The sequence below is a fragment of the Crocodylus siamensis genome, chromosome 2, assembly GCF_052110815.1.
Source record: "Crocodylus siamensis isolate JL-2025a chromosome 2, ASM5211081v1, whole genome shotgun sequence".
Lineage (NCBI taxonomy): Eukaryota > Metazoa > Chordata > Crocodylia > Crocodylidae > Crocodylus > Crocodylus siamensis.
Genome location: NC_143396.1, coordinates 27,905,852 through 27,933,842, shown reverse-complemented (window position 1 = coordinate 27,933,842; position 27,991 = coordinate 27,905,852). Strand labels below are relative to the sequence as shown.

At 43.4% G+C, this 27,991-nt stretch overlaps 1 protein-coding gene across 4 annotated transcripts in view; it reads left to right on the top strand.

The window, feature by feature from the left end:
• Nucleotides 1-27,991, top strand: part of SLC2A9 (solute carrier family 2 member 9) — a 220,531-nt gene that overhangs the window by 139,641 nt on the left and 52,899 nt on the right. For all 4 annotated transcript variants that reach the window (XM_090035590.1, XM_090035591.1, XM_090035592.1 and 1 more), the window contains 3 exons: nt 3,323-3,433; nt 14,936-15,037; nt 18,998-19,073. In XM_090035590.1, the coding sequence (XP_089891716.1) occupies nt 3,323-3,433; nt 14,936-15,037; nt 18,998-19,073 (289 nt within the window). The remainder of the gene's footprint in view (nt 1-3,322; nt 3,434-14,935; nt 15,038-18,997; nt 19,074-27,991) is intronic.

The window sequence follows — 27,991 nt, the reverse complement described above, 5'->3', positions numbered from 1 at the left end:
AGCCTTTTTGCAATAACTGTTTTCAGTGGGGAAAAAGACGTTAGTTGAAAAGGGCTGGTGTGGTGATTGTTCTTGTTGAGGAAATCTAATCCAGCTTCCTTGAAGACAGAACAAGACAGACCCACAGAAGGAGAAAGGAAAGAACATCAAAGACAAAAAGTACAGCTTCTGCTTCTGGTGCTGGCTCTTACAGCCTTGCTGCTAGACAAAGACAGTCTGAGCACTTGCTCTTGTTAACCACTGGGAGACTTGGCAAACTTGTACTCTAAGTAGGGTAATTATTACACTGTTTTCAGCTGCCTTTTCTGGCTCTCAATCATATTGCAAAAGATACAGTCTTGACTGGCTAGCCAGATACTTTATTTAAACAGAAGGCAAAACAGAGACACAGAAGGAAGAATTAAGGTGGTAAGGAAATGAAAATGAGGGAGGAGATGACTGAAGGACACACCTTTTATGATATACCTGGTTCAAAGCTTTCCTGAAGTCAGTGGAGGGACTGTTATAATCTAGGTCAGTGGTTCTGAACTGGGGGTACATGTACTCCCAGGGGCTCATCAGAAGCCTCATATGGCGGGTCATGACATATATTTCATACCTTGTCTAACACAGGTCGAAGGGCCTAAAAAAATAATTTCCCATTGAAAGGGGGTATGTGAAGTCTCACTCTGAGACCAAGAGCTACATTGACTGAAAAAGGTTCAGAACTGCTGATCTAGGTCTACCCCAGCATACAGTCTGGTCAGATTATCAACCTGATCCGTGATAAAGGCCCAGAGGCACCAGGATGGATCATGAGGTATGACAGTCATGTTGGTAAAGCTTGCTATTTTTACTACCCTCCTGGTGTGTGTAAAACTAGGAACGCCCCCCCCCCCCCCAAAAGACTAAAGAATACCTTAATTTATTCTCACATTTTTTTCCACCAAGTAGGCCTGATTTACAATATATCCATTTTGGCCAATTAATTTCTAGTCTTAAGTGCTGCTTGTTTACCAGACACAATCCTAACAGTTAGTCCTTGAGTTGTTCTGTCTTGACTTGCAAATAGTTATAAATAACAGTAAAAGTTATGGTAACAGGTCACTTTGGACATGCTATTTGGATAGTTTTAAGTCAGTACACAATAAACCCCTCCTGAAAGAGTTAATCTAACAGAGGTGGAAGAGGAAGCAGAAATACAGAGATGTAAGAGGTAATATTTTAAAGAGTGACATAGGCATTTAGGAGCATAACTCCTTTGTGGCTTGTGGGTACCATAGTACTATTTTCAAAAATGACTTAAGTTCTTAAGTGACTTAGATGAAAAATTTACCTGAAGTAACTTGTCCAAAATAATACAGAGGCAACAGAGGCTTAATGATAGTGCTGGTAATAGAATTTGGGAGCGTTTGTGCACATAACAATGTTATGAAGTGCATGTGACAATTTCCATTTGTGTGGTTTAATGACATTACACATTACATGTACGCAAGTTTGGGGAGTTTTAAATGAGTTTGCATTGTTGCAAATTAAGCTACATCCCAGTGTAGTTTAGTTTGCAGCATTGCAACTTAGAACATTGCAGCCATTAGTCAGCTTGCCCCCGGGCTGCAGGAGAGGGCCCCTCACCATTTCTGCCTTCAGCAGGCTCCTGTGGCTGGCAGGATATCTAGAGCATCCTGGGAATGAGTTGGCTTGCCCCTGGGGCAGTGCGGGGAAACAGCAGGAGGACAGCTGGGTGTGCTGGAGGCCAGAGAAGAAGGTGCAGATGGAGCATGGGGCTGCCCAGGTGGGCTACTAGCTTTCTCGAGTGTGCATGTGCTTCCAGCGCCCTGTGCACTGTCCACACTGCCTTCTCCAACTGCCAGCACACCCAGCCACCCTTCTGCTACCTTCCTGCGCTGCCCCAGGGGCAAACCAACCCATTTCCAGGTGGCCCCAGGTGTCCTGCGAGACACAGGAGCCTGCTGAAGACAGAAGTGGTAAGGGGCCCGATTCATTTTTTTTCTGCAGAGCCTACCTACCTTTCCCACAGCTGGGGAGTGAGAGATTAAGCTGACAGATTAATGGACCCCAGCCATGGAAGAGGCGTGCAGGCTCCTCCAAAAAAAAAAAAAAAAAAAAAGGATCCGGGCCCTCGCCACTTCTTCCTTCAATCAGGCGCCTGTGGCCACCATGACAATAACATATGTACAGTGACAAAAAAATAATATCCACTGTTTCAATTAAAAACTCACCATTTCAATTTAGGTGGCATAGAATGCAACCCCAAGGACTAAAACTACATCACATGTATAAGTGCCCTGGGTGACAGAAGAACTCTTCAACAAATGGTAGGAAGAAGTCTAAAAGATCTGCTTCACATTTTAGGGAAAGTATAAAAGACTGAGCAAACAAACATTGTTTTCTTCAAATTACAAGATTTCAATGCTAATGACAGGCTATTTTGTTCTTTGTTGTGGATACTTTGTTAAGAAAAGAAGTGAAATTATCTTGTCATTCATTCTTTCTTACGATTTATCTGCTAAAGGTATAAGTGAAATAAAATGACACCTACAGAAAGAAACAGACTGTTCAAGTTATATACAGAAACTGCATAAAGAAACCCATAGCTTTACTTGTTTCAGGGAGAAAAGGAGAAAAATATATAACTGAAACTGACCAGCTTAAAGTAATCAAATCTTCTGATATTGGGTATAATTTTTTTAATATTATGCAGAATTTTAAGTCATTAAAATTGGGTGCTTTAAAACTCATTTTTTTATTTTGTATTTCCTCATGAATTCTGCCAAGTATGCAAAATTTGTTTACATAAAATGGGTCTTAAATTGGGATTTTAAAATATTTTTGTGGTTGAATTATTGTAGTCATGAACGATGCGTGCCCCTGGTGGTTGGGGGCATGGCGGCACTGGCGGTGGCGGGATCGCGGCAGCAGTAAGCGGGGGTGCTCCCGCAGATTCCACCGGCACTGTTGGTGATGGGGGGGGGCGGCTTGGCAAGTGCTGGCCGGGGGTCAGCACCCACCTGCAGATGCCGCCGAAGGCAGCAGCCAGCAGGGATCGTGGACCGTCCATAGATGCCACCAGTTTGAAATTCACACTTTTCACTCATATTAACTTTCCCAAATATGTCACCATGTAGACAAGATATTGTAGATGTCGGCACTCAGCTACTTAAATGAGTGGACCCTCAAATACTATCGAATCTCCATTGCCTTGCAGTTGTGCAGATTGCATGCAAGATTCTAGTCCTTCACAGTCATATGTTTGAATTATATGTTGAAGACCTCTGTATCAAATAATGGCAACTAATGAAGTGCTTGCTTTACATTGATACAGATCTGGTACTACACAAACAGCATCTTCAGCACATCTGGGATCAACCATGATACCATCCCCTATGTTACCTTGAGCACTGGTGCTACTGAAATCTTGGCTGCTGTTTTTTCTGTAAGTTGCATTACAATGATTCATTATATATAAAACATTATGGCAATTGATCACATTAAAATTATTTAATGCTGACATAAATGTTACTGATTAATTTTTCATGTTAAAATACTCTAGCAAAAATATTCAATTGATTTCATTAGCTGGAAAATACCATAGTTAGATCCAGTACAAGTCCCAGCTACCTGGCTGTCTAAGTACCATCTACTTTGGGATGGTATTTAAACTTCAGAGCAGCTATATAGTAGGTTGATACATCCTGATAGAGAGCTGTGAAGCTGAAGAAAAATATTGGGAAGTTTATAATGTAATGTATGGCAAGTGGCCTTGTATGGAAGATATAAAAACTAGCCCAGAAAGAAGAAAGATTGAGAGGCTACCTTATGTGGCTGTTTTATGGGTGACTAGATCCCTGCTCCAGATCTAGTTCTGTACCAGGGCAGAGAAAAGAATATGTCCTTTGGATTTCAGAGACAGCAGCTTATCCCTTAAGCTATTAAGAAGAGATGATATGGCACTTATCCCACAGAAGTTAATTAGACAGAAGGTCTACGTGCAAATATTTGTAAACCAGCCTTTCATGTTAAATAGTAGAGGAAAATAGTTAGTGGTGTTAGTCTGAAATTAGACACAAGGCAGGACGGGGTGGTACCTTATACATGAAAGGCAGAATAGATTTGCACTTTATAAACTAAATCAGAGACCTATATAGCACAGGGGTGCCAAACATATGGCCTATGGACCAGATACAGCCCACAGATCTAGATTATCCAATCCACAGACTTTTGCCCCAAGTCTGACTTTCCTGTGGTGGTAGCCTAGTGCCTGACTGAGTTCCACACCACTGGAGCCTCAGCAGCACTGAGACTTGTTCCTGCAGTAGCAGTCAAGCACCTGCAGCACTGGGCATCTGCCCATGGTACTTTGGGCTCCAGCACCACAGCTCTCACCCAGGCACTTGGCTGCTGCTGCAGGAAGAAGATGCATAACTGCTGTGACTCCTGTGCCATGCCTGTCACCAGCTTGGCTGTCAAGCACCTGAGCAGGAGTGGTGTTGGAGCCCCAGCAGCAACTCAGAAAAAAGATTGGGGTTGTGGCTTGTTCCTATGGTGGCAGCAGGATGCCAGGCCTCTGGGGATTTGTCAGAATTGGGCCCACATGCAGTGGATTCAGCATGGGAGTGGTCTGTGGGCCTGATCCAGACCTCAAGGTTAGCCCTGTGCCCAGAGGCGACCCAAGCAGGATGTGGGTCCCGGGGCAAATCAGCCCAGGTGCGGCCCTGCCCCCACTCCGATCCCAGACCTGAAGAAGCTGCCTCTGTTGGCAGCGGGGTTGGGGACAGAAGGGTAACAAGTGGCTGGATGCAGAGGTACCGCTCCACCCAGCTCCTCACCACTGCTGCTCCACCCGGCTCCGCCCGGGGCGGTCGCCCCAATTCCCCCCCTCCCCTGAGATGGCCCTACCTGTGCCATTCATCCAGCGTGTGGACCAGTTCTAAATTACTCATATGACCCACAGGACCAGACGAGTTTGACACCCATGATGCAGCATAAGCTTTTGTGGGCCCAAGCTTACTTCATCAGATGATGGGGTCACAAAAGTTTATGCTATTAACGTCTCTGTTTTAGTCTATCAAATGCAAATCTACTCTGCCTTCTATCTGACTTCAGACTAATATGGCTGACTACCTCTTTCACTGTATAGTAAGCTAACTGATTTAGAGTAGGTACAGCCTGCTTTATCTGATGCACCCAGTGGGTGCATCTACACATGCACTTTACTGCACAGTTAACTAGCTTTGCAGTAAAGTGTCACAATACATGTAGGCTGGTATTAGGAATCAGAGTTCCCTGCTCAGCCAAGCTGGTCTTCTGCCATACTTGCTAGTTGTTCTGTGCATCAGAGTGGTTCATTCCTGTGCCCTCAGTAAGGTTTCTTTAAAATACAACCAGCTCTCCTGGACCCCTTTCCCCTCAGGCTGGCTTCCCAGGGGATGCTGCACATCAATTCCCTGAGTCAAAATCTGCTTTTCTGAAGTCCAGGGTCCCCTTTCTTCCTTACCTCAGGTTCTTGATTCAGTCAGTTTGTGGTCACTGCTGCCCAGGATACCATCCACTTCTACATTCACTACCAATTTTGATACATATTTGTCATGTTTTAAACACTAGATTTAGACACTAAAAGTACCCCCTGAAGCACATTTTTGGGTTGTTTTCAAAACAGCGAAGTTAATTAGCCAGCATTAGGTAACTAACTGACAAGTTGAAACTAAACCTCTTTCTGTAGTTAAACTGTTTTTTTGCATCTGCAGGTGTATTTTTCCATTCCATTATAATAAAAAATAATAAGTTTGGGGAATTAAATGTTGCAAACAGATTTCATTTTCTTGATTTGTTACTTTTTTATTTGGCACTTATCTGTCTTATATTTTCCTATTAACTGTATATACAGAGTCACATCTGTTTTTAAATATCAGAGGAATAGTTTTGGCAAAAAGCCATTCTAGTGGGATAACAACAACTTTATGACCTCCTAAATATTGAGCTAAACCAGACTATCAAAACCATTTTTTTATAAGCCAGGATATAAAGAATCTTAAAAGTCACAAAAATCTTCTTGATCATTTTACTTTTCCACCTGTATTTTTTAGCTCTGCAGAGATCTCAATTTTGACATATTACCACTCTGTAAAATAAAGGTGCATTGTTTTAATATTGTTTTGTTTAAGATATATGCATAAAAAGTAATTTGGCTACTATTTTATATAGGGAGGATGCTTATTTTTTCCTGGTAAGAATTACATATTGTAGGCTTTTATGTCATGAAACCATCTAAAAATATGATCCCTCATTTGTCAGTGGGTTTTACAATATCAGTTTGTAGAATATATTCAGAGCACGTTGTTGCCACAGAATAGAAGTTGGATTGATCTGTCAAGTTAGTTCCTATTATCTTAACTTTATTCAGTAAGTTTCCCATGCCCCAGAGGTATATTTGTAATTCTTTTAGTTTATATTCAGTCCATTGGCTATAGCTACAGAAATACTGGTGTTTGTAAATTGCCAACCTTTCAAACCTGCTCTCTAGGATGCATTGAGCTGTTGCTTTACAGACTTAATTTGATTTCAGGAATCCTCTACCACTTCTTATTGCCTCTGTCCAGAGACACAAGAATTAAGTAATTGCTAAGATAACTGTAACCAGAAGAGAATGGGGCTGGGGAAGAGCTGTGTGTATGCATGCACATATTTTTCACAGTTTATTTCTCATCTTCATTTGGCATCATACCACGTACAGTCAGTTTCACTGTTCTTTTGATGATCCACTGTATCACTCATGCACTGCTCATCTTATGGGGTGCTCTTAGTTATATTCCATTTAGGATCTAGAATAAAGTGTTTATTTATAGCAACAAGGATATAAATGAAACCAAGCCATCATCAAGAACAAAATTTAGGATTTCCATCATAATAAGTAGTAAGTGGACTGCTGAGGTGGTAAATGGACCAGCCAGTGGGTGGGTTGTGCATAACGCTCTTAAACATAATGTTATACAGACAGCAAAGCATTTGGTAGTAAAAACAGCAGAAAATATAGCAAGGATATTTTTGGTAAGGTATATAGACATATTTACTAGGCAGATTATCATTAAAACAGCATCAGAAAATTTGGGTAGAAAGTGTCCCTTTGATATGTCTCCTGGAAATAAGTGCGAAATAATACTACTAGTTGATGCAACCCTTGAAGAAAAACAAATATCAGTATTAATAACTTATGAGGTGAGAAAATAGCCTTCCTTCAGTCAACCTGCTCTATTACAGATATATAACAGCTCCCTGTAAACTTAAGTGTTGAATTCTCTTTCTCTAGAATATATGTGGAAAGATTGCCAGCTTTTTAAAATGGTTACTTTTTGTTTTCTTTTTCTTTTACATTTTTTGCTTTTGCTTAATAAAATTAGGCATGGTATAGAAAACTCATAATTTTACCTAGAGGAATATTTATGTAGACTATCATCCATAATTTTAGGCAGCCATAAGTAATTGTCCACATGAGCAAACATTTGGCATCCCAAAGTGACTGCCATGCTAAGCTGTTTATCCCACATAACAAATTTCATGGTCTGAATTTTTAGATGATTAAATGTGTTTCTCTTAATCTAATGAAAATGCTATCAACTATGCTTGATAATTTGAAACTAAAGAACACTCAATGATTTATTCACTGCATAAAATAACTATATTTTCTTGTACAGAGGAAAAGATTTACTAATTAATCATAAATTAAATGCCTATTAAGCATGCTTTCATCTTCATTTCGCACTTTTCAAATGTAAGTGAATATGATCTTTATGAACTAAACTTATGAGCTGAACAATATGTAGATTTCTATCACCTTGTAAGGAAACACAAAATCTAAAACTACTGTAGTGGCAGAAAAGAGCCACCACCCCAGGAAAGTTTAAAGAGCACTAAAATTTGTGAGTGGGAATAGTGATTCACTTTTACTGCAGGGAAAAGCCAGCCCCCTTAATTTGGGGGTAGATTGTGATTGGTTTAATCACATTGTCCCTTTTCAGTCTGACCTTAAGTATGGAAAGCTGAATGTTTCTCTGCTGAACTTTTATTTTCCTGCTGAACAGTAAAATTTGCAAACCAGATTTTGGCACCAAAGTTCCATATATTGTAAATGGAGAAAATGAGGCACCTAAGAATGGGGGACACAATATTCAATATGCTGTGCAGGAAGATGCCTCATCCAGCCAGTAGGAGACATGGAGAGGGGTGTTTCTGAAATCCCACCACTGTCCCAAGCTGAGGTGTCTGCATGAAACTTGGATTCACAGGCTGAAACCCATGATTACACTTTGACTTCGAAGTGTAGTCTCTTAAGTCATGTCTTTGGGTAGGGTGAATGGCTCTCTGTTTTCTTTTAAAGGAATGAGGGGAGAGTCTTTCACATAAAATGTAGTCATTAAAGCAGTCAGGAAGTAAGACCTGGTGTGAATTCCCTCCTCAGCTTGAGGGGTCTCAAGAACACACCAGACATTTTCCAGGATAGATGCTAAGTTGTGCTGAGCATACTGTCTGCCTTTCCCATTGTAATATGGCTACCGTGTGGGGAAGAACCTGACACATTATACTTATGATGTGATTAACACAAAACACAAAATATGTGTAATGACTTTTTGTCACTCTTCACTGTCATGCTTTTAACCAAACATGTGGTCAGTGCTCCCAGCCTCCACAGCACACAAGTGGTCAGCTGATTGCAGGTCTCAGCTGGGTAAGCTCCCCCATCTGGGAGCCCCCATCTGCAAGCCCATCAGTGTTCAGAGCTCCCAGGCATGGGGGTGCACCATGCATCCCTGTGGCTGGAAGGCCTGTCAGTGATTGGAGCGCCCAGCCGCAGACATGCACCATGCATGTCTGCAGATGGGAGCTTCATCAGCTGATGGGGCTCCCAGCCACAACAGTGAAGACTGCCAGTGCAGGGGGAGGCTGGGACCGGGATTCCTCTGCACTGGCAATATGGTGTGATGGGACCTGAAGCCTAGTCCCACAATCATTGCTTCCTGACATGCATGTATGACATGGCAGGAGGCACAATTGCTGGGACTGCACATCAGATCCCATCATGCCTATTTTTAACATCTGTCAGTGGCCCTATAATCGTGGGACCAGAGAGAGCAAGTAAGAAGGAGCCCACATCCATAGCCAATGAGTAGGCACTTCTATAGGAGTTGAACCCCTGGGTCCCAGTCCCTGCTCCCAATGTTATTTGATGCATTTTATCCAATGACTATTTAAAATAAAATATCAGCACACCCTGGGTTAAAGACTGGAATGCATAACTCTTCTCTTCCCCCAGTGAAGTGCCCTACTCACTGGCCTATAGACTTAACATCTCTTGTTTTCTCTCCGGCCCTGTGACTCTTGTTTTTCTTTCTGTGCATTAGCTGTTGGGGGGAGTGGGGGTGCCCTCAGTCCAGCCCAGCCCTAGACTCTAACCTGATGATTAGTGTTGTGGGTGACTGGGTTAGCTGAGCACAAGCCTCACGCCATTCAGCTTCATCCCTGTTTTGCTGCATCCATTAATATTAAGCTTAGAGACACAGCACAGTGGGTGCATCTACACAAGACACTTTACTGCACATTAGGTTAATCTAATGCACAGTAAAGCATCAGCCTGTACATGTACACACCAATTACTGCTCAGCAGATTAATTTAAAGCACTGTTTGCTAGTACCAACAGAAACAGGTACTAGAAAATGGCACTTTAAACTAATGTGCCAAAGGGCAAATGTAGAGGCTGGCTTGGAGCAAATTGCTCCCAGTCACCCCAGGCAGCAGGGGGCTACAACAGCTACCTGGCTAAGCCCCAAGCCCTGGACAGTGAGGGGAGCTGTCCTGGCTCCAGGAGTGAAAGCAAGAACCCCCACCCTCTAGGGCTTCGTGCTGGCCCCAATCTCCATGCAGCTGCAATAGAGCTGCCTCTGGAGCCAGGACAGCTCTCCTTGCCCACAAGGGCTCAGGCCAGCCCCAGTCACCACACGCCTGGGAGGGAGATACCCCCAGAGCCGGGATAGCTCTCCCTCTGCCTCCTGGAGCCTAGGTCTGACCCCCATGCCCCCTGTCAGCCTGAGGCTGCCCCCAGAGCTCCCCGCCAGCCTGTGGCTGTCACCCAGGAGAGCCTGGAGCTCCCCCTGGCTGCTTCAGGAGGGCAGAGCAGGGCAGGAGCAGCCCTGGACTAGATTGTTCCTGTCAAGCTCAGTTTGCTCCTGAAAGAGGTGCACGTGCAGACACACGCCCTAATGCACCTGAATCATCTGCTCAGAAAATTCAGATGCATTAATATCATGTGTAGATATACCCAGTGGAGTATAAGAACAGGACTTCTTATTGCTGTCAGCAATCTGATTAGACTGGCTGTCAGAGGGAAGTGCACAAGGAGTTACATATCCAAAGTGAGATAGAACAGTTACGGCTCTTGTACCCTTGTTATACACTTAATAACTATAAAAATATTTAGATTGTAATGATAGTATAAGAAAAACAATTTTTAAGTGAAGATATATCACTTAATTTACCATCTTCCAGGTGCAATTTGCAAAGGCTTTGAAACTCCCTTGAAACAGGTGACTGGTAGGGGTGCATGGGGGTGCACGTGCCCCCTGACAGGGCTGGTGCCCCCCAATGGCTGACACTGATGCCATTGGTAGGGCTGGTGCCCCCCTGACAGGGCCGCTGCTGTTGGCAGCTTCTGTGGGCGCTCCCCCCCAGATTCAGGAGGCACCAGTCACTCATGCCTTGAAACATCTATTTTTGGTAGCCCAACCAAGCCTGGTCACCTTTTAAGAAGGGAAAGGAAAGGGGGAACCTGGTTAGAAGATGAGAAGGAAATGGGAAGGAAGGTCTGCTAGAAGTTGTGGCCTTGTTGAGCCAATGTTTTTCTGAAGCTTTGGCAAGACAGGGTCATGGGTACCAGGCCTCTAATGAAATAGGACATTGTCCTTGTGAATTTGAATGTGTTCCATTTTCTATTGCAAACTCCTGTATAAAGGGTCAGAATATCAGAGAGAGACATTCTTAAATGATCATAGGTAGAAAAGCAGAAATAAATACATCCCTTAAAGATAGCCAACAAACAGAATTTCAGTATCCCTTGAAAGGAATGTAGAATGGGATTAAATACTAGTTATTGAGAAACATTTCAGATCAGACCTGTTTTACAGTATATTGTTCTAGAATTTGTACATTCTCCAGGCTGTGAAATGCTCTTCTAGACCCTTCTCAAAAGGCCCCACAACTCCATCTGTGCTGGATTACATCCAGATATGAAGATCTCCCTACATTGTATCTGCATTGCTTGGTATGTAGCAAGATTCTGCCAGCTTCTCTTGAAGAAGAACAAGTTGTGCCTTTCTGAATATCCCCCGGGACACTTCAGATGATTGTCTATCCATCAGATTCAAAGCGCTGCAACTTTTAATCAGTCAGACTGAATGCATACTTACACTTTCATGGCTTTGGTTCAGCAAGGCATATTGTTCCAGCAAGGCAATTAATAATAATGTATTTCACTTGAAGCTTAAAGTTAAGTATGTGCTTAAATGTTTTACTCACCTGAACAGTAGGGCCTGAGATAAAAGCAGGCATTTCATCAAAATAAAGGGGTCTTAAGTCTGTTGTTAACATTTAAAAATTGCATTGTCAGATGACTTATATACAACACTGACAAAGTTAGCACCATGTAGCTCAGAGAGATCTTGAGTTGGAATTTCCTAGGACTCTTCATATTCTATTGATGCTGGATTTTGCTGCTTATCATTGTCAAGAGGTTGCACAATTTCCTGTAGTTCTTTGACATCTATGGCTTGTCAAAGAAGAAACTGAACTGATAATTTTTCCTCAAAGTACTGAACAAAACTAAGGTATAGTTTCTCGCTACAGTCTTTCAGCACCAGGAATTGTATTTAGAGGTTCTTTGAGGCAGGCAATCTGGTTATAAATAAGCTTCACCTAATTAAATGGATCAACTGTACAAGTATGTGTCCCAGCACAGCTGGTCCATTTCATTGGGCAAAACATGCACTGCTCATTGTCCCACCGATTGGTCATGTGAGGTAACAGGTGATATGTTCCTCACTTACAGAGTTGTACTCCCAGGAATCTGGGATGCATCTCTGTAAGCAGGGAAGGCCAGAGTTCCCCCTTACAGAAATGTGTCCTGGAGATTCCCAGGGACATGCCTTTATGCTGGGAAAGCTGGGCAGGTGCTCCCAGAGCTTGAGGGGCCTGGTTTTGCATGGGCATTCCTGGTGCATGCAGGTCTGGTTCTCTCAAGCCTCAGGATCTCCTGCATGGTGTGGATCCCTGCTCCAGGAAGCCCACATTCTCCCACCATAAAGCAAATAGACATCCACAGTGGGGAAAAGCAACATAAAGGCATTTGTGTCATGACAAAAAGCATGAATGCATATTTGCTTTCACTTTGTGCCTTCTGGTTATGGTAGCACAAAGGTAACATCTGTTTCCAGCTTGTGTCTTTTTCTGTATTAAAATAGCACCTTGAAGTGAGTCTCTGATCCTGATTAGGACCTCTGGTTACTACTTTGCAATCAGTTTGGATAATAATGGGCATGTGTGGAAAAATGCACACCAGCTTGTGAAAAGTGAGACTTGATATAAGGTTTTTTTTTTCTATCTTCCCAATAGTTCTTTGAATAAACTTTGATAAAAAATTAGGGAAGTCAAATGATATCTTAATGAGAAGAATGGTCATTTATACCATGTGTCTCTACCCTGCTTGTAAAACAGGAAATTATCTAAACCAGACCCATTTTCCGACTTTGGCTTTATTTCCATATTTTCTCACATACCATGTGTCCCCAAGTAAGATATGCACCTTGCCCTTTTGGAAAGCAAACTGTAGAGGAAAAATATCCCAGTCATGTCCTACAGCTAGCTTTTTCTCGGAGAGGCTGTGCTGCAAAATGGCTGCCACTCCTCTTGAGACAGAAAGCAGCAGGGGCAGAGTCCAGTGTTAACCCTTTTTCTGGCAATATGCAATGTGGACATATGCCTGGTGTCTGGGCTAGCTTTACAAAAGGGTGAGGACTGGTAGAATGTAAAGCGGTTATGACCTTAATACCTCTTCCAAAAGTGCTAGTAGAAATGATTATGGAGGGAGCAGCTGCTTGTCAGGAGTGTGACCAGTGCACGGGGAGTGAGGGGTTCGAGCTTGACCCTGGAGGGATCAGGAACGGACAAGGTCCAGACTGGAGTCAGGAATCAGGGGATCAGTAAATGGCAGGGCAGGAGGCCAAATTAAGGGCTTGAAGCAGAGGCAGTCACCCTGGATAGAGCCATGAGCCAGGAACAGGAAGAAGGGATCTAGATTGTAGTCGCTAATAGCAGGTCCAAAATAGACAGCTGTAGCTGTGAGGAATTGGTACTTGGGAGATTAGAAAATCAAAGCCAGCTGTCAGGAGACAGGGCTGTAGCCTGAAATCAGGAGTTAGGGGGCAGAGCATGTCAGAAGCCAGCAGGTCAAGAGCAAAGGGGTTGAGCTGAGAACTGAGAACCAAAGGTAGACATCATTGCTGTTGAGGACCGTTTTGAGCATTGAAAGAATGGATGCCTATAAACTGGCAGCCCTGCTCATGCGAGCAAATAGGCCAGCTAGAAGTATGCTGCTGGCAGACAGGCCCACTCAGCTAACCAGAGCCAGCTGGTGGCAATTTAGCTAGCCTGCTGCCCGGACTCCTGACACCACTGCACAAGAGATTTCCTTTTCCTTCATGCCTAAAGGCTTTGTGCCTGCCAGTGGATCAGGGAGCATCCATGCCATCTGCCAATGCTAATAGAGTGAAGCTAGGATTCATATCGCCTTCTGCTTGGGTGATACTTGAAAACAGTCTTTTAGCCTAAAGTAATTAACTGAGTGGCAGACATTTAATTGTATGAATCTAACTTGAAGCAGTCATTTGAAACATACTTCTTAGACTTCAAATAACTGTTTTATCCCTTCTGCACACGAAAGCAATTGTAATTAGTAATTACGGTACGTATTGATAAGAATGACATACTAGATGTTCTTATCTATCTGATGCAAAGTGTATATCACTTGTCTATTTAAAATATTTGAATCTAGAAAAATCTAATACTTTTAGTATCGAGCCTTTTTAGGGCTTTCTTCATTCCTTTGTAGCAGAAAAATATCCTGATTTTTTTTTTTTTTAATAATGTAGAACTGTTGCAAAAATTGCTGTAAGTTTACCCATAAAGTATACTTGTTTTTATTAAGTTATGTCAGAAATTAAACACAATACTAACTTATACGCTCACCATATTAATGGAAAAAAACTATAACATTGTGCTTTAAAACATTGTGAATTTTACCTTTTTTCATCTATAATTTCCTTATTGTTCTGTGAGGCAGAAAATCAGTTTACCCAAATATTACAAATTGGCTCTGTCATGCGATATAACTAGAGGTGGGTGAGCAGGGTACCAGCTCTAGGCACAAACTTAGGAGGGATGCCAGAATGGCAACTCCCTAGGGAGCCTATGCCAAAGCAGCAACAGCAACAAGCTAGGGTGGATGGACCATGCAGTGGCAACAGAAGGTGCCACCAGGCCAGGTAAGCCTGACCCACGTGCTTAGCATTCCCTGCCGCCACCTACCATGTAAACGCATGTGCACACATGCATATTTCTATTGCTGCTCTCTACCAAGCATAAAAAGAGGTTAGTTACACCTTTGGCTCTGTCTTCAGTTAACAGTGCCAAATATTTACTTACCTAGTTTTCAAAATATATAAAGTTGGGCAGTTGGACTCTAATTACAAACAAATAGTAGATGAGAACTAAGAAAATAAAGTTAGGTGTTACTGTTTATACATTTTACATTGCACTCATTGCACCATAAGAAATTATTGTTATCAAAGCTATATATTGGTTCTTCAAGGAAGTAAAATGTTGTTTCTTCCTCCTCAGGGCTTAGTTATTGAACGACTTGGACGTAGACCTCTTCTCATCGGAGGTTTTGGTTTGATGGTTGTTTTCTTTTCTGTACTTACAGCATCTTTGACTTTACAGGTACAGTATATTCACCACATAAATACTGTCTCTATTTTTTTTTTAAGTCACATGCTTATCACACTACTTGGTTTCAGCTCATTTTCACAGGCCATCACCAGTTTTTGATTAAATGATCTTTTATCCTGAAATGGGATTTGAAGTTCTGTCTTCTGTTTAGTTCCAAGCCGTTTTTCAACATGTGATTTCTAGTTGTCATAATTGGGCCTAAAAGGTTGTGTCATTCTGCTCTGACCAATGAGTTCCTTGTATTCAGGGAATCAAGTACCTCTGTGAAGTTAACTTTACCCACTGTTTAGCAGGGCTGTATTCCAGGGGTTGCCAACCTGCAGCATACTTTCTACAAGTGGCACAGCAGCCTGTGTGTATAGCATACATCAAACTGGGGAGGGGATAGGGCAAGAAACAGTAAACCAAGCAGCAGTGGAAGCAGGAGGCATAGGACAGGGAGCAACGATCAAAATAGCAGATTGGGCAGGAGAAGAGGATCAGAGTGGCATGCAGGGAGGGCACAGGGCTAATTTGTGGTGTGCCTGCCAAAAAGGTTGGCCCACATTGCTATATTCCATGCTTCATGCCTTTGTGCTTTTGTTCTTTTTGCAATTACTTTCATTCTGTCTGAGCCTTCTGTTCACTGGTGATGTTTTTGTTTCTTTTTCTGGAAACATGAAATGAGTAAAATTATAAGGAAAAAACCCGGGAGAGAAAACATTTCAGTACCACTGAAACTTTGAAATTCAATTCTGGTATTTTTACTCATTATATAAAGATTCATTATTTGCTGAGTGGCAGAACCTGGCTTTGAGACATATTGTTAGCAATGACTTCACAAGTGACTATATGTCAGAAAAAAAATATTAAACAAATCCTAGCACTTAGCTGAAGTCAGTTTAATGGCTGCCTTGTTTATCTTCCTGTGGATGAATAATCATGTACAGTTTTCTCTTGTTCTTGAAGCTTCTGTCAGGATTTTGACAAGTAGAGCTCTGACAGACTTCAGGCAATTTTTTTTTCTGGCCAAGTTGAGATATTTCTGTCTTTGCTAAAGTATCTAAAATGAGCCCCTCTATTAATACAAGTTTTAAATTTTTGGTCAGGTTGAAGAGAGTGTATTGCATAGTATATAAATGCACTGTGTCATTTTATAGCCCCATTATTACAGTCAAGTTTGTGTCGTACAGTAAAATGGTATTTTACAGAATTTGTTGTCCTGGCAAACTTAAGACACCTAACTTTGTAAGACTATAGCAAATGTTGTTATATATTGAAATATAGATTGAAAAGTTGTGTCTTTCAATTTCTTTACTACATATTGTGACTCTGAAAATAATTAGGCAAGCTCTTATAAATCAGTGATATTCCTTTGCCTTTAAATTTGACTTGAACCATGACTCCAGGCTACAAGCAGACTTAAACTGTTAACCAGTTTGAATCTGAGCTCTTCTTTTTTTCCCCATAAAATGTGCTGAGGACTTTGGAATTGGACTAAGGTCCAAACTTCAGAGCTTGGGTTCCTTTTTGATGCCCTTGGCAGGCATTACATTTAAACATGTGGTTAATGTATTAGTGGAGCAATAAACTGTCACATAATACATGCTCAAGGAATTTATCACCTTATAAGCCACAAAAATGGTGATCCAAGTTCAGAAATACTACTTGTTAAATGTAAAATATCTTTGCAACTTGTTTGTATTACTCTTTCATTTGAGTGTTTGGCATGTTACACACAGGGTGATAGTGTTTGGCCAGGTCTATTAAGAACCAGAGTGTAGGCAGTTGGGGAAGGTCATCTGATATATAGGGGAAGTCCAAGAGCCAGGGTCCCAGGAAGCCAGAGATCTGCAGCCGATGTCAGGGTAAGCCAGGAGCCAGAATCAAGTTTGGGCATGCCAGAGCCAGAGCTGTAGTTAGGATATGCCAAGATTCAGGGCTGGAGTCAGAGTATAACAGGAGTCAGAACTGGAATCAGGAGCCAAAGGCAGGTTAGAGTAAACAAGAGTCAGGGCCCGAGATCCCAGAAATAAAGCAAGAAAGTACTCAGCAGTCAGGAGCTTTTGCCCAGACAGAGTACTGCAAGCTGGGCCTAGCTTTTAAGGCTGAGTAGGTGGGGCCTGCTGCCTGTGGCCTCAGGGGACTGGCCACCCAGATTGTCCTACTAAGACCAGCTGTGTTCAGGTGCACTGCAGGTGGTGCCCTTTTCCAGGCAGCCTCAGGGGATGAACTGCCCTGATCTTCTCATTGGGACTGGGTAGGCCCAAGGTTCTGATCTGGCCTCATTACAAGGTCCACCACCATCCCCTTCCTGCCAGGGGTCACCTGTGACTCATGCTGACCTCTGCTGCCCCAGAGATTGCAAACACACTGAAGCACAGGGGCACAATTCAGAAAGTTCTTGACATTGAAAAACAGAGCTGGAGGTAACAGGATGAAGCTCAGTGCTGACAAATGCAAGGTGCTACATCTCAGGAAGAATAATGAGAAACACAAATACAAAATGGGTGAAACTTGGCTGGATAGCAGCACTTTGGAGAAGGATCTGGGTGTCTTGGTGGACCACAGACTCAACATGAGTTTGCAATGCAACATAGCTGTGCAAAAAGCTAATACGGTTTAGAGCTGTATCAGAAGAAGCATTAGATGCAAGATATGGAAACTGATAGCTCACCTTTATGCAGTGCCTCTTAGGCCTCTTCTAGGGTATTGTGCGCAGTTTTAGGCTCCACATTTTAAAAGGGACATGGAGAAGATAAGATGCAGAGGCAGGTGACAAAAATAATAAACGGCTTGGAAGGCAAATCACAGGAAGAGAGGTTGAAGGAAGCATGCTCAGCTTGGAGAAGAGGTTCTTAAGTGGGAACACGATAGTAATCTTCAAATATCTGAAGGGCTGAGTGCTACATTTGGGGTCAGGAACAGATTTTATCCCATGGTCAGATTGGTACAGACCGGAAGGGTTTTTGCCTTTCTCTGTAGCAGGGATGTAGTCCTTTTCCTTGGATCTCTTGAGTGTATTTTAACAACCCTCACAGCAGAAGGGCACTGGCCACCATGGTCCCTCTGCCTGGAGGGCATGGAGCAGAGAGGGACAATGGACAGCCTCCACCAGCAGCAATCTCCAGCTCCCCTTGATGGCAAGTGCTGACAGCAAGTTCCTAGAGCACTTTCTTTCTCTGTGGAAAACTTGGCCTGTGAATGTGAACCAGGTCACATGGTTGGACACTTTCCATTGAGCAACATTAGTTGTTTCTAGATAGAAATTACAGCTCTGTTGGTTTACATTAGTGCCATAACCCTTAACATTTTATCATATGCTCTGTGAGTTAGTGAACACAAATTTAAAAAGTAAAAGGTTGTGTGGCAAATGTATTTTATTCATGTTTATTGAAATGGATTATTTGTTTTAATACAGACAGGAATAGCATCCTTCAACAGTTCTTTGCATATAACACACTCATGGAGTGCAGAGTCACAGCAATTAAGTTGTTTTTCAGTGATATCAGGGTGTAGCTGAAAAACCCAACCTACTCAGCTAAAACCACCACACACTTTGTCAAGCTCAACAAACCCCAATATCTTTGGGAACCAAGCATCAATCCCTGATTATCGTGCATTTACATTATGCCATCCTTTCATATTATACTTTGAAATTTAAAAAAACAACCATGCTGACTTTCATGAATGTGGTAGCAGTGTCTCAGAATCTGTGCAATGAAAGAAAACTCTCCTGCACAGCTTAGCTGAATTTCTGTATAAGAAGAAATTCAATATTTGTAGCTGCTGTAATACAAAAGACCTGGCATTGTACTGCATGGGTACACATTTTAATACCAATTGTTCAGTAAAATATTTTGAAAATAGTTGTTTCTGAGAAAAAGTTTTCTTAGATTATAGAAAGAATCATGGAGGGCACATTGTATTCTCATCATATTGACACAAGTAATGTTGATGTGTGTTTTGCAGTATCATGTATCCTGGCTTCCTTTCCTCAGTATAGCTTGCATTCTTGCAATAATTGCATCATTTTGCATTGGACCAGGTAAGCCTTCTTCATATTTCTGTATACTGTTTGTCTGTGTGATCAACTTTCTTCATATTTCTGTATACTGTTTGTCTGTGTGATCAACTTTAAGCTGAGTTTCTTAATGCAACATTAAGCATTGGTGTCCCTGGATACATTGTGTTGGGTTGTATTTTAAAGGATCATAGTAGAAGTTAAGTCTCTTGCTTGTAATGCTTCTAGTTCTCCAGAAGCATGGCTTAGCAAGATTTTACCTTCAGTGAGTATTTTCATAGTTCGTTAAAGACTTCAGCTCACATCACAGCAAAGTTCTCTCACTCATTCCACATATACCTCCATAGGTTCCAAAACAATTTAGGTTACTTTCTGATAAATAGATGCAACTTTATATGTAGTCCCTTATTCTTAGTTTGCAGCTTTCTTTACAATACACTCTAGAACTCATTGCATTATATGGTTGGTTAATAATTTTTAGTAACTACTGACAATAATAGACCTGATGTGAATCTCAGTTACACTTAGTGCAATTATTAAACAACTTCATTCACTCAAATAACATTGCTCCCAAATCACATCAGTTGCACTGAGGCCAAAATTTGACCATAAAATTAACAATCCCCAAAATTTTTACACCATTTGTTTACAGATTAAAGGAAGAACTTAATCAGACCACAGTGCATGTGCAAAATGATGCGTCACAAGAATGCTTCATTTTTTAAAAGCTGTTCTTTACAAAGGAGGAGAAAAAAAAATCAACAGCTTCTATAGTGTTTTCTGTGTGCATGTCCCATCAGTTTTGTCACTTTTCCAGATAAATGCTTTTTTTCCCTTTCTTCAAATGGAAATTCAACAGGATTCTTGTTTCATCACCCTCACTGTCACTTCATTTAAGTTAGTTTTGTCTTTGGTGGTCATCTGATTAGTGAATTGAAGTTGCAAAGACAAATGGAAAAAGCAGCAAGCTACTTTTTATGAATGCTCTACTAAAAAAAGGGCTAGACTTGTAGCACTTACAAGCATCCCAGGAAATGCTACAATTCTTTCTAATGCTCCCAACCTCCTGGAGAAATAATCTGCTACTAACGCAGTGACATTCACTCCTGACTGACCTAGGAGCCATATCAATTATTGGTTAGTAAACAATCAGTGATTGGTTACCAAAAACCCACAACACATATACCCTGATGTATATTGTATCAAACACTACTATTCAAAAGAAAAGCCTACAGTACCTTCATTAATAGTTACGCAGGACTTTTTGCAGTTTCAGACCCCTCACTGATCCAGGTTCCCCTGATTGCAGAAGTGTGCCCCAAGTATCTACATGGGAGACAAAGGGCAAATATCTGTGTTACCCAGTGAAGTGGATCAGCTGTGCCAGGACACATCCCGATAGCTGTACCAAGACAGTTGTGCCAGGACACATCCCAACACAGCTGATTCAGCTTCAAGGATGACATCCGTTTATACCCTATGGGGGAATTGGCAAAAAGTGTAAAGTCCTTATTTAACTTCCCTTAAGACTTCTATGCAATCTTAAGAGGAATGCCTCTGATTTTTGAATACCACTTTATAAAATCCAGTGGACTATTGCTGAGATTTTTGTATTAAACAGGGACTGAGACAGAATTGAATTTGACCTAACAAAAATTACAAAGGAATTACAAAACCATCTGCATTGCAAGAATTGGAGGCTAGGGATAGAAGCATTTTTCATAATGTTTAGGTTTCTTTAAATTCCTGCAGGGATAGCCATGCGGTGCACAGGATCAGGCCCCTAAAGCCTGAGGCATGTGGAGAGCTCAAGCAGCTCTGGGCTGCCCACACTTTCCCACCATTAGCAAACTAGATGCCTACCATAAAAAGTGATACAAATCATTACCACAAAAAGTTGCAGCAATGATTTTGGGCATTTGTGCTGTGACAAGTGGCATGGACGTCTGTTTGCTTGGGCTTTGTGACATAGTTTTTTAATGGCAGCACAAAGGCAACATCTGTTTTCAGCCAAGGTAGTTTGTAGTAAGTATGGATGCTTATAACCTCTATATTTTTTTTTCTAATACAAACTTCATAGGAATAATTTTGCAAAGTAATTTGAAAAAAACCTTAAAATGGTTTTTAAAACTTTCAGGTTTTTTAAATCTTCAGAGGTACATTGCAGTTCAACATTTCTAATATCTTCAACCTTTTAAATAAATTCTTCTGTTTTTTTCACTTGTTTTTATTTTGTTCCTTCTGATGGAGTCTATTTTTGTTCACTTTGCTTTTATCCCTTTATTGCTGCCAGTCAGGATTTTCTGATGTATTTTGCACATGTATTGAGGCAATATTTCTGCAGATATGCAAGACTGAATCTTCTGCTGTTCATTATTGCAGACTGGTTCCTACAGAAATATTTAAATTTATAGCATTCTTTATGTTGCCTTTTCTATTATGCATATTATTTTTAAAGACATGAAGTATGATCCTGTGTTTGTTCCACGGTTGACCAATCCACCTCTCTGAAAAATTAAGTACTCCATACTGATATTGTGATGATAGTCTCCATAATACTGAAAACTGCTTTGATTTTTATGAAAAACATGGTGATTGACACTGTCATGTTCAAGGGGATGCTGAATTCAGAGATCAGTCGTATAGAACCATATTCTGATTCTGCTGCACTCAGTGACAACATTTCAACTGACTTTAATTGGGATAGATTTGCCTATAGTAAAACTATTTCTCTTATCATTCATCCTTCCATCTGTTCAGAAGGGCTCATAATTTATGCACTCAGTTGCCTTTCTGCAGGGACTGTTTCTCTTTCCAAATAAGAAAGTAGTTTCCACCTCCTGAAATGAATGAAAAGAACTTATATTTGCAACCTAAAGAAAAAAGAAACAAAAACACTGAAAAGTAGAGCATCCACATCTGTTAATGTCACCAGCCTAAAGCATCATTTTACATTTTTAATACAATTATCATATCTATTTTGAGGAAGAGAAATGACGTTGTAGTATTTTTGTTCCAATGCCTTAGGACTAGACTGCCACATGAAGGATAGTGCATAAGTTGCAGGATTGCTCAGACACCTGAGTGAAACAAAACTGCTCCCTACTTACTCTTTGTCTATTTGGGGGACAATAATCTATGTCTACTTTATGCCAGCAGTAAGTTGTGACACTTCTGCCCCAGACTTAGTGCCGGTTAATGCATTCTACAACCTCTCTTTACTCACAGTGCAGCTCCGAATTCCTCTTCTTGCCCGCATATAAAGTCTGGGTAGCCCTTGCAGACAGACATTCTGCCTCCCATTACTTTCTTCCGGATCTGAGTAAGTCATGGAATCATAGAAAATTAGGGTTGGAAGGGACCTAAGGGGGTCATCTAGTCCAACCCTCTGCTCAGAGTAGGACCACCCCTAACTAAATCATCCCAGCCAAGGTTTGTCTAACCGGGTCTTAAAAATCTCCCAGGATGGAGATTCCACAGCCTCTCTGGGTAACCTGTTCCAGTGTTTTACTACCCTCCTAGTGAGAAAATTCTTCTAAATATTTAACCTAAACTTCCCTTGCTGCAAATTGAGACCATTACTCCTTGTTCTGTCATCCACCACCACTGAAAATCATAGAATCGATGAGTCGGGAGGGACCTAGACAGATCATCTAGTCCGACCCCCTGCCATGGGCAAGAAGGAGCACTGGGAGTGGCAGGGGTCATAAGACCCCAGCCAGGTGCCTATCCAGTCTCCTCTTGAAGATTTCCAGGGAAGGCGAGAGCACCACCTCTCTGGGAAGCCTATTCCAGGCTCTGGCCACCCTTACCGTGAAGTAGTTCTTCCTAATATCTAACCTAAACCTATCCTCCCTCAGCTTGTGGCCATTGTTCCTGGTGACTCCAAGGGGGGCCCTAGTAAACAGACTTTCCCTGAGTCCCTGCTGGTGGTCCCTGATAAAGTTGTAGGCAGCCACAAGATCCCCCCTCAGTCTCCTCCTGCAGAGACTGAAGAGATTCAGGTCCCTCAGCCTCTCCTCATAGGGCTGGCCACGGAGGCCCTCAACCATATGAGTGGCCCTCCTCTGGATCCTCTCCAGGTTCTCCACTTCCTTCTTGAAGTGCGGCGCCAAGAACTAGACACAGTACTCCAGCTGTGGCCTGACCAGCACTGCATAGAGGGGGAGCAAGACCTCTCTGGACCTGTTAGTGATGCCCCTGTTGATACAGGACAGGGTGCGGCTGGCTCTGCCTATTGCTTCGTCGCATTGGCAACTCATATTCATCCTGGAGTCAATCCTGACTCCACGATCCCTCTCTGCCTGTATGCTGCTGAGAGGGTCAGCCCCTAACCTATAACCATAATGCTGGTTCCCTCTCCTCAGGTGCAGCACCCTGCACTTGTCCTTGTTGAACCGCATCCTGTTCAGATGCGTCCACTTCTCTAATGTATCCAGGTCTGCCTGGATGTGGTCCCTGCCTGCCGGTGTATTCACTTTACCCCACAGCTTGGTGTCATCAGTGAACTTGAACAAGGTGCGCTCCACACCCTTGTCCCGGTCGCTAATGAAGATGTTGAACAGCACCGGCCCAAGGACCGAGCCCTATGGGACTCTGCTGCCCACACCCTCCCAGGTCAACTTCAACCCATCCACCACCACCCTCTGGGTGTGCCCCTGGAGCCAGTTTGCCACCCATGTGACCGTGCATGCATCAGTGCCACAGTCCCTCAGCTTGCCCACCAGAATTGGGTGGGACATTGTGTTGAAGGCCTTCTGGAAGTCCAGGAAGATGACATCGACATCCTCCTTCCCATCTAAGCTCTTTGTTACCTGGTCATAGAAAGAGACCAGGTTAGTCAGGCAGGATCAGCCTTGCACAAACCCATGGTGGTTACCCCTCAACATCACTTCCCCTGCAGGGCTCTCACAAATGTGGCCCTTGATAATTTTTTCAAATACCTTCCCCAGGATAACATCATATCAACATCTAGCCCGTAATATTTTCAACCCAGGCCTACTTCATACTTAAATCATTCTCACTGGGCATGCCTACATGAGATGTTTTACTGCACAGTAGACCAATTTAATGCTCAGTGAGCATCACTGTCTACATGTACAGATGCTTACTACACAGTAAATTGGTCTACTCTGGGTAACAAATTAAGTCTGGGCTCTCTGGGCTGTTCCCATTGGGAGCATGTGTAGATGTGCTCCCCAGTAGGCCTTCTTTGAATTAATTGTACATGTAAACATGGCTACTGTTAATGTGATTCGCACTGGCAGACTGATGCATGCTGATGTGAGGGCTGATGAAACTGGAATCACATAAGACACACTATCCTATCACCCTTACATATGCTGGTAACAGACTTTGGGAAGTAACCTGAGTTGAAAACTGCTGAATATTTGAAGGGTAAATAATTATTTCCTGGTTATGAGGGTGGTGCACACAAACTTTTTGCAACATTCATGTAAAAATGGTGCTAGCTGTGTTCTGTAGTCTTTCCACAGATGCAGGAAATTTCTACTCAACTTCTAAAGCTTAGAGCAGTTAAACAGCAGGACACTTTTTATACTAAAAATATTCGCTGAATCATGTGTCACAGTGCCCTGAGTTATTTGATTAAACAGCATAATGGATGAACCAACAGTAGGGTTCCTTTCTATCATTTCTTATGCCATTGCACAAGGAAGGTTGAGGGGGAGAGAACTTCACACGTAAGCAACAGTGTTTAAGTTTTAAAACAGGAGCTGAAATCAGAGGTATAGCTAGCTATTTGGTGCCGGGGGCAGAGCCAGTTGGGGGGCACCAAAATGTTGAGCATCAAAATGTGGGGTGAGGGGTGTAGTTAGGTATCACCTGTCCTCACCATAGTCTAGCAGCAATGGAGGCCTGCTGTAGCAGCAGCACAGGCTCAGGCTGCTGTGGATTCAGAGTGGGACAAGCTACTAGGATAATTCATTTAGGTGGTGTGGCAGGGCACTGTTGGTGCCTGCCACTTTAAGGGCGAGAAGGCAGCAGCCGGCAGGTGCCTGATTAAGGCAGCCATTTTAGACTCAGGGCTGCCCATATAAACAGAGCAGTTCTGCTGTTGGAGGCAGGCAACAACATTGCCTGACTGGAGGGCTGCTGATATCATCTGGAGGTAAGGGAGGAACTGTAGGGGATGGATAGGAGGCTCCTGGTCCTGGGTATGACCTAAAACTGCACCCTGCCGGGAGTAGGTGGCCTGGTGGGGCTCCCAGTGGTGTGGGAGCCCCCAGGAAATGCCAGACCAGTTACCACCCTGGTGAAAAGTGGGGTGGGGTGCCTTAACCCCTATGCCCAATGACTAGGTGAGTAACCCCTTTGTTTGTAGGGCCCGGAGGGCAGACCCCAAGAGAGTGAGGGGCTAGAGACTCAAACCTGATCAAGAGAGTACCCTCAACTGGTCCATGCTGGGGCCAGGACCAGGATGGTCAAAAGGGCCAGGGACCCACTGCAAGCTATACCCAAGAGCCAAGAGCCAGGGGTCCCATCAGGCCTGGAGGTGGGCCAGGGCTGGTAGCCAAAGGTCCCAGGGGGACCACACCCAAGAGGGGAAAATAGTTTCAGGGAGCTAGATAACCTGAATGAAGGCAGGGTAGGCCACCCAAATGGAGGGTTCTGGGACGCAGTACGGGGCCGGTGATAATGAGAACATCAAGATACCATCTGTGAGGCTTGGGCTGCGGTGTAGGGGAGGAAAGGAGTTGCAGATAGCACCCCCTGGGATTGGGACAAAAAATGGGCAGCCTCCCACTTATTAACGTCTTTATTAATCAATTAATATCAAGGTGTGGTGGGCGAGAATGTGGACGGTTAGCCCAGGAGCAGGTGGGTGGGCTACACAGAGATTGGCCCTGAGCTGGCCCCCTGTTACAGGTGAGCATAGCAACTAAAGATGGTTAATCTACCCTAGCTCATATACCAGTCAAGAGTGTTTATTGGCGAGGAGAGGATGATGGTTAATATAGCAGACCAACAGAAGGGCCTTCTTGCTGTATGTGTACATTGGCCCATCTAATTGAATCCTGCCTTGGATGGCCACATTCTTAAAGCGTTGTTCTTTTAACAGGGCAGGAAGTGTTTGCTTCATAGGCCACATCTACATGAGCTTGGATATTGGGTTCCCCAGGGACAAGTAGTGGCAGCGCACCTTGCACTACTGTGACTTGTCCCTGGGGAACACTCATGCCACGCATGGTTTGGCGCACACCAAGTTACTACCAAGGTAGGGGAGGTGAGGCTGGAGCCAACACTGTGCTGGCCTCAGCAGCCTTACCTAGGGTCCTGGGGGTCTCCTGGGCTGCAGTAGCAGCAATTCTGCCATGCACAGCCTAGCCAGCAGCTGCAGCATAGCTCCAGGAAGCCCAGCTCTGATATTGAGTGGTGCACGCTGCCTGTGCGTGCGCTGCTCCACTTATTTTTCCACAGGTTTTTTTGACCCCTGAATATCTTGGGGTCAAAAAAACTTGTAGAAAAAAGTGGAGCAGCACACACATGGACAGTGCTCCCTTGCAGCACAGAGAACATCTGAATGTGTGGCATGTGGCACTGCAGACATGTTTGTAGCGCTGCATAGTGCACAGAGGTGGTCATCTGGATGTGGCCATAGTGTGTATCTACAAAGGGTTAAAATTCAGGCTGTGTTAGAAGTTTTAGTCCTTAATTTCCATGGCTTGATTTTTCCATTAATTTTCCTTTTGTGTATTTACCTATATAGTGCCTATTCTATATATATATATATATATATATATATATATATATATATATATATATATATATATATATATATATAAAAACAGCTTTGTCTGTTTGTGTGTCTGTTTGTGTCTGTCTGTCCATAACACTTTTGGCCAACTGCACATGTGCCACCAAGAGGGCGGGTGGTGATTGGCAGGGCTCGCAGCATATGGGCCCAAGTTTGAGCCACTGCCAATGAAGTTTGTGGTGGTGGTAAACAAGCCCCAGCCACCCAAGCAGCGGGTCTTCTCCATGCCTCCCTGCCTAAGGGTGAAGCAGGGGTGGTCACGGTGCCTGTCCCAAACCCCCCGCAGAACAGCCGGCAGGGAGAGGGAGGCAGTGGGTAGGGAGGGAGAGGAGTGGGGTGGAGGGAGGTGAAAGGGGGGAGTCACGGTGGCAGCTGTTGTTGGGGCCAGGCAGTGGGGAGGGAGGGAGGGGAGCTGGAAGGGGGCTGCAACAACAGCCAGCAGGGAGGGAGGGGAAGCTGCATGGGCCGAGGCAGGCACGGGGCAGAGGGAAGTGAAGTGGGGGTCATGGTGGCAGCTGTTGTCGGGGCCAGGTGTTGGGAAAGGAAGGAGGAGAGAGAGGGAAGTGGGGAGGGCAGGGAGGGCCACGGTGGTGACCCCCGTCTCTTCCCCCCACTAGCCAGCCTCAACAACAGCTGGCAGGGAGGGGAGGCAGTGAGAAGGGAAGGAGGGAAGTGGGGGGCGGAGAAGAGGCAGGGGGAAGCCCTGCTGCAAGGTAGAGGCCGGCCGGGGGAGGGAACCTTCACACCAGAGGCTGGAGGAGTAAGCAGCAATGAAGGCAGTCTTTACGTGGCTGGCCCCACAGAGTGAGCAGCGGACGAGGCCTTCTAAATACTCCCTGAAATCCATAATTCTTGATGGGCAATTAACTGGTTCACATAATACAGTATAAGTGGAAGATTGTGGATTCCAGTATGGAATGAGTAGGAGGAGCAGAAGTAGAGCATTGGAAGAAACAGAGGCTCTGTCTATACTGTAGTCTATGTTCAGGGATAAATAATCAAAATAAAGTTAGTTAACAGAATAAGGGCTCATTAAAAAAGAAACTGATGCACAGTAATTATTGTGTACCCACAACTACTCCACAGTTAAAGTTAACCTGGGGTATCTTAGCCCTCCTTTATTCAGGATTTAGCTGCCCTATTTTAGCTTGCATTTACCATGGTG